Raw genomic sequence first — 11,475 nt, 5'->3', positions numbered from 1 at the left:
TGGCAACATTTTGACGCACTCTAGTTTTGGGGTCATAAGTAAGAAAACCACCCACCAACACTTCCCCAACTATCATGTCCCCGAGAGATTGTCCTTGTAAGAGCTACTTTGACCACTTTTCCATCACATGCATGGTCTTTGTTTGAAGTGTGACATGAGTGTGGATATTTATGGACATCATTTGGAGGTGATATATTTGTCTTCAAAGAAGCTTTAGACAATGCTACACATAAATTTATAGGAGATCTTGAATTGTCATCTTTAACAATGTGGCCTAAATGCATGGTTGGGTGGTGGTAATTGCCAACATTAATCTAGAGTCACATAACTCAAAGACATTACAATTCAACATTGTTTCCCCACCTTCCTCTTAGGAATGAGAAGATATCTTGAATACCATCTTGGTTTTGTTTCTTCATAGGGATGAATTTTGTTTGGCAACATTGGACCATCTTCAACATTTAATGTTGAGCATCTACCATCATTTCAAGAGAGTTTGCATCAAGAGGAGGCTACATAATCTCTCTTCTCCTCTTATGTGCACACTATTTTTCTCACATGGGGTTTCATCCATCTCATTGTTCAATGAGAGCATTTTATTTTCATATCTCTTTTGGGAAGGAGTTCGTCTCATTGTATTTTTTGTCCCATTTTATTTTGTTTCCCTTTTCTCCATTTGTGAGAGATCGTGTTGCATTTTTTTGTCGAAGTGCCTAACATGGCCTAGTAGCTAGAACACTCTTACATTTTTTTTGCATTTGTGTATATTCTCACTAAGTTATAATTAGAGGGAGAGTTAGTATGAAAGATGTATTGTATCTAGTGTTGTACCTTGAAAGTTTGACAACTTAGGTCCTAAATTTGACTTAAGTTTACTTAGGAGACACATTAGGATGCTTCTCACTTTTAATGAATAGTTGCCACATCATCTTTCTACTGTAGGTTATCATTTTATGTCTCAAGTAATAAGACTAAGACACAAGTCATACTCTTATGTCATCCTATGTTCCCCTTGGACTATATAACCAAGGGTTTATGTTTGTAACAATCTCACTATCATTACATTATTTACATCTTGGATACAATAACTTGGCATCATTCTTTCATTATGTTCTATACCCAACATTAACACTTTTTACTTATTAGTGATATCATGTTTCTATAATGATTTGGGCTAAATGAAAAAATATATCCCTTGAATAGTAACCTAACATATCACATTAACTTTGACATAAATTATTATCAATCACAATCGATTATATATGATTTGGGCAAAATAATAAATACTTACCCAACATATCACATGGAATTTGACATTGATTATTTCCAATCCCAACTTTTATCACATTCTTAACACTTTCACTTATTAGTATTATCATATTTCTATAATAACTTGGGTCAAATCAAATTCTATGCATTGGATACATACCCTACATATCACATTTAGTTTGGCATTTGTTGTTTTATTTCCAATCCCAATTTATACTAAACTCTTAACACACTTTTACTTATTGGTAGTATCATGTTTCTATGATGATTTGGACCAAACCTATACATTGAATGTTTACCTAACATCATAATCAGTTTAGCATTTGTTGTTTCCAATCTTAGCTTATTTATATCTAATTATTTATTAACTTAGTACAAGCCATGTCTTTTCCCTTGTGCTAACAGTAAAAAATTATTATTATAAACACTAAGTTCCACAAAACATGCAATATAATCTAGATGCTTGTCGATTCTATTGAATGAGATTTTTGCATTAACATTTAAGATCACACTCAATAATCCATTGTCTAAATGTTAAAGATAAAAATTAAATAAAAAATTGTCTTAGATACCCTTATAATATATTGGACTGTAATTTGAATTATTGATTAAAAAAATCTAACACATTTGAATCTAAAAATAAATAGATTTAAAAAAATTCATGTTCATTGTTGACTTAAATCCACGCCATTGTTTTAAACATTTTTATAACATTTTGCATATTTACCCATATTACACAAGAAAACAATATAAAGGGAGAAAAATTCTTTGAATTTATTCTCACTAATGTGTTGTTCAAGGACATTTTTGCTTTCTTGGCATTTTATGATTGTAATCATTCTACAAAATTATCCTCACTAGATTTTTACAAAAGACGCCTTCGCATGCCCTTAGAATTCACTAGGAGCCCCACCCCCAACATGCCAAGGCCAAGGCCAAGGCCAAACCCGAAACCCGAGTTAAACCAGGAGTCCTCCTCCTCCTCCTCGGGCTCGAACTCAAGTCCGCCATTGTTGCTCTCGGAGCTACTGTCAAAAAAACCAGACGACGAAGTATCTGAACAGGAGCACTCGTCCCAATCGTGGTCGGAATCCGAACGAGTCTCTGTCAAATCTTCATTCTCTGTTTCGTTGCCCTCGGGAATAACGTCGAGAGAGCTGCCATGGCGTTGCCGTTTTTTCCTTGGGATCATTTGCAGGCTCTGCGTTAAAATTAATGGATACCCTGACATCCGGCCGGCGAGGAAGACGTCCAGGGATGGGACGGAGAGCGTCTGAAACGGCCACTTTGATGTGTATTCAAGCTTGCAGCTGCACTGCAAAGACCAGATTTTTTCATTCATGTCTTCTGCCATTGTTATTGCTTGATCCGATGCTTTTTTCTCCAGCGTTCCGGAGATGAGAAGCTCGTCGCGGAGGAAGACTTGGAAGCAGAGATTGCCGGTTACGCGGATTGAGTCGGTGGAGACATAGGCGACTTCATCGGGTGATTTTTCGTCCGCGCGGCTTCTTTCTAGGGTTAGGAATGCGCTACAGGAAGGGTGGATTCGCCGGCCATTGATCTCCAGCGCCATTCGATTGCTGTGGCGAGGTAAGCAATGAACGGTGAGAGATTCGGGAGCAGGGAGATTCTTCAGCATCGATGCGGCCAGTCTGATGTAGAATACTTTCATGTCGAACCATAGCTGCTGATTGCTGTTGCTTGATGCTCTGGCGTACAGAGGAGTGCTGGAAAATGGCCGCGCTGATAACTGACACATCTTTTAGGGAGAGAAGGTTTTGCCTCACAGAAGCATCCGAGGGCTTTGAATTGCTCAGGTGAGTTTCGATCTTGCAACCTTTGCAGAAAATTTTAGGCAGTGTCGCGACCTCAGTGACAAAAAATGCGGCAAGACTTTGAAATCCAGGTCTTCCTTTGCTAGACCTAGTGCATACTCGTCACAGCATCTGAAAATCTCTAGCTTGAAAAAGGACAGAAAATGCAGCAGTGGAACTGGCTATCTTTCACCCTTGAAGACCCAGGGGTTTCAGTATTTCTTTGTACTTTCGGCCTTCTTATGCAATACATGCAGAATATGTTTCACAATATCCGAGAACTTTAAATAGCAAATGGTGAGATTCGAGCTCGCGACCTCTTTCGCGCTTCAAGATCTAAGCTAAATTAGATCTCACGAAACAGCTCAGGCATGCGGTGTGCTCCAGGCTCTGTTTTCACCATATTCACAGCGAAGATGCACAGATGTCGCAAATATCCGAAGACAACTCTGCAAATGCACACAGAAGAAGAATCTTTGTAAGAGTCGAATATCTTTACAGCTCATGAATCTTTACACCTAAAGCCTCCAGACCTAATACGTTTAAATACACGCGGTTGCGAGATAGGCTTGCTAATGAAAAATTTGTCTCTTATAATAACAATTCCAGGCGGCGAAAACAGCTTTGGTTTGTCCTAACCTTGGACTGACGCTTGTCCAGAATGAGCGTGACATTCATTGATATTCCAGCCAAAAACCGGACACAATCCACTGTATTTTTTCCCGCTTGCTTGAAGATCAAAGGACACGGCTGAAAAAGCCAATTTAAACTACAGACAACGCAAAATGCCAGCAAATTGCGCACACTGTGACAAAACCCTGGTTGATGCTCTGGTGGATCCTATGTCATCAATCTTTACACGTCGACTACTCTAAATGCAAAGCCCTTGCAGTTGCAATCGACAGACCTGTAAATCTGGCTAAAAGTTGCCTAAACCTCAAAATCCATCCACTGTAAAGACCATCAAAATTCACTGCATATCTATAAAACGATGTAGAAATTTCTTCTGTAAACGGACAATTTAGCTTTTGAAGCAGAAAAGCCTGAAAATCCCTATATATTTCCAGTATTTCGTTCATTCTTAATTGCAGCTTTTACTGCGTGCATTTAAAAGCTTAAAACTCTTCCACCTTGGGCCAAAACAGAGTACTTTTAAGTTTTGATCATAATTCACATCAATAATTGCAAGAATAAGAAGAAAAATCTCCGCTTACCTTTTCCACACCGGAATCGACCAAACACGACCATCTAGGGAGGCTGTGAGATCAGAAAGGCTATACTCATTGTCAAAAGAGGAGATATTCATTGTGAATACCACACGACGCCCACGGCAAACGAGGAGATATCCATTGCGAAAACCACGGCAGACCACGCCCACGGCAAATGAAGGAGATATTCATTGTACATGGAATATCATCTTGGCAAAGAATTCCAGCCGCCGCACACGGATTGCCGTTGAATATGCAAGTTGTTGTTTTCTTCCCTCGCAGTTTCCACGACGCGGAAGTTGCCAGGTAATGCAAACACGTGGCAAGGGGTGCATCTGAGGTGGAAGAAGTGAGCCTACGTGGTTCTGTTTTTGATTATTTTCCAACAATGTAATGTGGTCAGTATTAAAATCAACTCTTTCTGTTATGCATCTCTTTTTCTTACTATTCATTCTACCTAGCGTGATCAGAAATGTTGATGTAAAAAACACACAATTAAATCTATAAATCTATGTTAACAATTATGATGGCTTGTAGAAATTTGGTATTTCTGATAGTATTTATTAGTCCACGTCGCTTTTTTTTTTTGATGAATAGTCATTTTTTATTAATAATTAATATATTCAGTTCAATTCACAAAAAAAGGGGCGGGGGATACAAGATCACCCCTCAAGAGTTCACACGGCTTCAGTCGGAATTAACAACTATTCATCAAAGAAAACTAATAAGAAACATCCTCAGGTTGCCAAAGCAGTGCCGGCCAAGGGTGGTGATTCATCTCGATCGGAATCCATAGTCATCCCTGGGATTAGCAATCGGACTGGGAATAGTCCAGCCATTAGCAGCATCGTCAGGGGCTTGAGCTTCATCCTCGTTATCAACCCATGGGGGCAAGATGGCAAGATCCAGGCGAACAAGCCATTTACCAGGTACAATACGCCGAGCACTAGTTGGGGGAGCCATCGAGCCCAGAGACCACCTTGTGCCACCGTGGGGCGAAGAAATCGAGCAGCAACCCCAACCTCCACCGCCACAGAAGCCTGTGAGTGAGGCATGTGCGAGCGGTGACTTGAGGAGCTGCACCCCTAGTGGTAGCCCTTGGGCGGAGTAGCGTCAGCAAAGACATCAGGTGAAACTCTGGCAATCGTATTGGGAGCATTACCCTAATGGTTAAGTAGCTCTTGGAGGTGGGCCACCTCCAGAGCCATCTTGTTGACTTGTACCTAAATTTGCATCATTACATTATTACAAATGCATGCTTTAATGTACATAGTGACATTTATGTCGAGAAAACTATGAGTGAAAATAACAACATTCTTATTTTTCCATAAAGTAAACAAATTCTCCATCATGAAGGTATGCCAGATTTGGGTAAACTTCTTGGGAAACCTGGGGGAATCACCCAAAATAACCACATGGTAAGAAATGGGATCTGGTCGAAAGGGCTGAAAAAAATCATGAATCCAGTGCCAATACTGTTGAGCATGTCTACAAAACCAAAAGAGATGCAAAAACGTCTCTGGTTGCCCGCAAAAAGGGCATCAAGGATCCAGAACCCAATATGTTTGAGTCGAGGCCTAAAGGGAAGACCTTGAAAAACCAAACACCAAGCAAAGTGAGCAATCTTGGATTCCGTAATGGCATTCCAAATAGTGTTAAAACACTTTCTCCAATGAGAGAGAGAAGACTACAAATGCCAGCATTGATTGAGAGTATCCACCATTGGTAGATGGGGAGGAAGCCAGCGATATCCCAAGCTAGGCTTATAGCTGGTGAAGGGAGTACCCAGATACCATTTCCAGTCAGTCCACCAAGAACAAAGAGACTGAATACCCACCTTATGAAGTAGATGATATGGAATTGCAGCAACCAATATATTGAAAGTCTACTGATCTGAACGAGCAAGACGAAACTGAACTTGCATATCTTCCCATGATCTGAGGCTCATAGTGACCCTAGAAAAGAGGTCATTAGGGGTCTTGATGCCACGTTATAAAAATTGCATAGCACAAGCACCTTGAGTCTTGGCCCAAGGTGCCAATAGTGGCATGTTGTGATGGTTAAGTTGTTGAGTTGTTATCCTTGCCATCAAGGTTCAAATCTAATGGGGATGAGGTCCCTCGTTTGTGGCCTCACTGACTCATAGCTCCAAGTCAAAGCGTTTACCCCTCTAATAAATTTTTTTTTAAAATCTTGGCCCAAGGGATACCCTAGGTGGCAAACAAAGGAGACCGCCATATGTTTTGTTGATTCAAAGGGAGTCCATCCCGGAACCCATCACTAGACCAATGAAGCCAAGGCTTGACAAGTTCCCAAGCTTTCGAGATGTTCTTGATAACAAAAGAGCCATGTATGTGAATAGGTTCCCACATGATAAAAAAGGGTTTGAAAGCCAATCCCCTTCCATGCAGATCTGTTGGCAAGAATGCCAGAAGAGATGCAATGTCGAACCAAAACTTTCTAGGCTTCATCTCTAGTAATGGCATGAATGATCCATTTGGCACATAGAGCAAGCCCTTGCTTTCGAGTGGAAAGAAGGCCAAGGCCTCACTACAACATTTAACATCATTTTTCAACCAAAAATTTTGACCATCAACTAAATAAATTTAGGGTGGTCGAAATGTAAAGGCAAAAATTTCATTTTTTTACATATAAGACCTGTGTTGGTCGAAATTTTGACCAACACAGAGCTTATACATTCGTAAAATTAAAAAAAATTTGCCCAATTACGTCTTTCGTGCCCGGTTTCATTTGACGTTTTTGGAGCATTTTCGCATGGTTTTCTCTGAGCCCAGTTTCGTTTCAGGGTTTCTCCACCCACTTGATTAATGACGGCTGCTAGACCTGGGAATAATATGAAAGGGGGCCCTGCATTTGCATCAATATGGGGGGGCGGAATAGTAGTTCAAAACTCTTGATATTGTCTTTCTTTCATTCTTCCTGATGTGGTCGACTTCAAAAGCTCTTCCATTCACGACCTCCAATCACACCTGCATCTCTGGTGGTCGAGGAGAGGGATTTCTCTTCGAGCATATTTCCATAGGTAAATGTGTATTTTTGTTGTAGGTTTTTATGATAATATTGAAGATGGAAGTGAATACTATTACTATCATTATTATTTTTTATGCCAAAGTTCAGCCATTGTTGTGTAATATAAATGGAAGAGTCTCCGCTCAAGTGTTTTTTCTTAGTGATGTTTTGATGATAAGTGTTAAAAAAAGTCTAGTTGCAAAAAGAATGTAATGTACTTGTTGTTTCATTTTATTGAAAGTGTGTAGATGCAAATTTATCATTTGGAATGTTGGTCTATTGTAACAACTATTATACTTTTTGTTATAGTAATGAAAGAAAAGAAAGGAAATGTATATGCAGAAGCTGTAGTTGTAAAAGCTTACAAAAAATAATAATGACAATTTTTTTGTTTTATAAATATAGTTGTGTTGGTATCATATTTTTCTTGTATTTTTGCTTTAATAATACATAATTATATTGTATCATTTAGACAACAGTTTCATATTCAAAAAAAGAAAAAAAAGAAAAAAAATTGAGTGTGTTTCTCTCTTCAACTCTAGAACATTCAACTTAAACATCAACACATAAAGATAATAATTTGAAATCTGGTGTGTTTAGTGTTTGGAGTTGTACCCTCAATACCTAGGCCATGTGGGCTATAAAACATGATATTCATGTGATTCTATGTTAGATGATGATGATGATAATGAATAATCACTATCTACTACTAGCTCATGTAGTGATAAAAGGTCTTCAATGCACCTCTAACTACAAGTATGCCATGGGAAACTTGTGATGGAGATGACTCCTCAAGCTAATAGACTATCATGGAAATTTTTTGATGAAGATGACACCTACAAATATTGGACTATCTTCAAAAACTTATGATGAAGATGGCACCTAAATTTACTAGACTATAATTGAATTGATGTACTTTGGATCCTTCACCGAAAGTCTTTGTCATTTTGTTAGAAGATGATTTATCTTCTAGTTCAACCAAAAGAATCTCTCTCCTATATTTCAACATTACATTTAATTGTTGCATTGCAATTAAGTCTTCCTACAAGGGTTTCCATTTGGATGAATAACAAACTTGTTGGTGTTTTAAAACTACTAAGCAACAAAATGCTTAATACCAAGATGACAATACTCACATAGTCTAAAGACTAGCCAATTCTTATTATCAATTGTATGTGCACACCATTTGGGCCCAACTTCTACAAAACCAAGGGTGGTTTTCTACTCTTTTGGCTCTGCAAAACTAGGGTGGGTATACCCAGGGATGATACAAGACTGGGAAAACTGTATGAGAATTATCTTAGTTTCATTCTGATTCTCATCTCAAATTCTCCAATACATGTACAATTCTTGATACTTTAATAAACACATCCCATATAACAGATATGGCCAAAAATCCTCTATAGGTCTACAGATGTTCTCAGCAATAATGGCTAACTAAAGCTAAAACATTCCATGCAAACAAGTAGAGGCCAACTTTGAAGATCTACAGGAAATAAAAGTAAAGTTGATTATAATTTTGCATTTTGACAATCATGTGTGACACATTTCTCTTTCAGCTGGATTAAATTTGATCAATGCCTAATCCATTGGGGTTCAGAGTCTACTATAAATCTCTAGATCTAATTTGTTGCCTTACAACAAATTTTATCAGCAATTCTTATCAGAAATCGTCATTCAAAATCCTTTCCACTACTACAGCAACCTTATCAAATTCATCAAAGCTTTTACTTAATCCATTGAATTAACAGACATGATAAACAGATATACAACCTAATTGAACTGCATTCAATTGCACGATCCTTTACTTATACAACATCAAGATAACCAAGTAATCAAAAGGAGACAAAGTTCAGAAAGAACTGATATGGGGATAGTTCATAATTTGTATTCATTTTCCTTGAAAATTGTATACAATTTACAATAGACTCAGAATGACCTTCAGAAAGAAACACAGATCATTCTATATTCATGTATTCTCAAGATCTGACAGAGAAAATACATCACGAATTTTTGCTCAAAAATGGTGGACCAAAAACAGACTAAGTGTATCACTTAGCAAATAGAATTCGGACCTTTTCTCTTGCCCTGGAATTTCACTTATATAGTGTGAAATGCAACAAGCTTCAGGCTAAGAGAAACTAACAGGTGTCTTTTACAAAGAATATCTACATACTCCTATCACAAAATGACAAAACTATGGGTAACAGAAGATATCGAAATCAAATCATTCCTTTCGGTGGGTCGGCTTCTATTACATGTTCTGATGTTGCTGAGTTGGCTATTGATATGATTTATCTTCATATGTAACTGCTAAATTAGCCAACGATGAAGCTTGTTCTGACGAGGGCACATTAACCTCCACCTGTAGGCTTCCACCACCTTCACTCTGCATGGTAAGGACAACTTCTACCTTTTCCTTTTCTTTAATTGTATTGGCATCTTGTGGTCCCGGTTCTACAATTAAAAGTGACAGGTTTTTCTTGTCTTCTTCTTCTGATTGGGTTTGAGTAGTGATGGTATCAATGATTTGGACTTCCTCACCCTGCACCTCATCACTGTCAGTTTCATCTACATCAAACTATTTAATAGAAGCCATTTCTGCCATCCACCTGTCAAATAATGTGTCATCTAGCCAATTGAATTGCAAAATATCCTTCTGTTTCTTTATTATATAATCAGTCTCATTATCAATATCAACAAATTCTTGTTTTAAAGAATCAAAGAATATTTTGGCTTTCACCATTTCTTCTATTGTGGTGGCCCACCGTGCATGCCCTGTTTCATTTATGACTTGATTCATTCTTAAACAGAATAAATCATCAAGTTCCTTCGCCCATTCCTCTTTGTTTTTCAAACTATTTTTCTTATCTAGGGCATGAAGAAATAAATTGAATTTTTGGCTCTTATATTTGTCTAAGTAGCCTATTATTATCTTCTGTAAATGTATCCTTTTGCTATCAAAATCAGCAAGATCAGAAACAATGTCAAAAGTTTTATCAATCTGATCACGAGAATTATTTATAATAGATAGACACAAGAAGGTTATTGCTTTCTCCCTTCTCACCCATTTGTTCACAATAAGCTTTAGATCCTCATCATCTACTTTTAACTCCTCCCAGATGTTAATCACCCTGGCCAATTGATCATGGATTAGTGGCCATTCAACCTTGTCTCCTAGATATGTAAGAGTTGTTTTTAGTTTATCTTCATATTTAGATTCTAGCTCTACATGTAAGGCCCACAGTTTACTCTTTTCTTCTTTAAAATCCTCAGCAGTGTAATATTGTGGCCCTTGGGGTGTGTCTGGTATTTCAATGAGGGGGGTAGATTTGAAAGGTTCAACAGAGGGGCGAGGGTATGTTATTTTAGGCCTGGTGGATTTTCCCAATAGCTTGTTTTCAAGCTCAACTCTCCTTTTTACCTCTTTATTGTAGGCATCCACAACTGCCTCATATTTACTTTGTAATTCAAACATTTCCTTTTCCTCCCTTTTAGCAGTAGCCAAGGCAAACTGAGAATAATCCACATTCATGTGGGCTGCCTGTACATGTGAGGTATCAACAACTCTCCTCACAATAATATTCCCTATCAGTCCTGAACCATCAGGTTGTGCTAATACAATCCTGGATCCTCTTCTTAATGACCACATAACAAGAGCAGCTTGATCATCACTAAAAGTAGTCCCTGCAAATTCCTTTTTATTTGGGTTTTGTAACTCCAGTCTATTAGAAATAGAGTTGAAAATCAATGCATCTGCAATATCCCAATTAGGCAACAATAGTATGTTAGAAGTTTTTACCATTTTCCTTCCCTCCTCAGGGGTAATGTTCTGGAATTCTTGCATCATTTGCTCCTTTATTTGGTTTTGGATGGAGGCTTCATCCATTTCTGGATGCTTTGTTTTCATTTTCTTACATCTTTTCTCAAAATTGTGGATGTTTTCCCTCCAAGCAAATTGATGGAAAGCCCTAGACCTTACAAAATTGTCATCTGACAAAAATTGTTGGCTGGCTTGTTCCAAAATAGGTTCCAATTCCCTTCCCTTAAAATCAGCTACAGTCAGCTCGAGGCTTGGCACAGGAGGTTCCTTGGGGTTCCCTTCATCGATCTCTGCTTGAGTGACAAAAATTGCCCCTTGTGATCCAATTTGT

General features: G+C 38.2%; 1 protein-coding gene across 2 annotated transcripts; it reads right to left on the bottom strand.

Annotated features, from left to right (window-relative positions):
* Positions 1–2,019: 2,019 nt before the first annotated feature.
* LOC149554652 (uncharacterized protein At1g01500-like) lies at positions 2,020–4,548 on the bottom strand. 2 transcript variants are annotated; one of them, XM_089828714.1, is made up of 2 exons: positions 4,298–4,548; positions 2,020–3,532 (listed from the first exon to the last, which is right to left on the bottom strand). In XM_089828714.1, exon 2 carries the CDS (start codon positions 3,026–3,028, stop codon positions 2,135–2,137), a length of 894 nt encoding a protein of 297 aa, XP_089684840.1. In that variant the 5' UTR covers positions 3,029–3,532; positions 4,298–4,548; the 3' UTR covers positions 2,020–2,134. The 2 variants fall into 2 exon arrangements, with proteins under 2 accessions (XP_089684840.1, XP_089684841.1); XM_089828715.1 differs by having other exon boundaries at positions 3,723–4,459.
* Between the last annotated feature and the right edge of the window lie 6,927 nt (positions 4,549–11,475).

This window comes from Cupressus sempervirens, chromosome 5 (assembly GCF_028749045.1).
Source record: "Cupressus sempervirens isolate cs-2001-9-10 chromosome 5, ASM2874904v1, whole genome shotgun sequence".
In the NCBI taxonomy this organism is placed as follows: domain Eukaryota; kingdom Viridiplantae; phylum Streptophyta; class Pinopsida; order Cupressales; family Cupressaceae; genus Cupressus; species Cupressus sempervirens.
The sequence above is the reverse complement of the archived record's forward strand: the minus strand, read 5'-3'. Positions and strand labels throughout refer to the sequence as shown.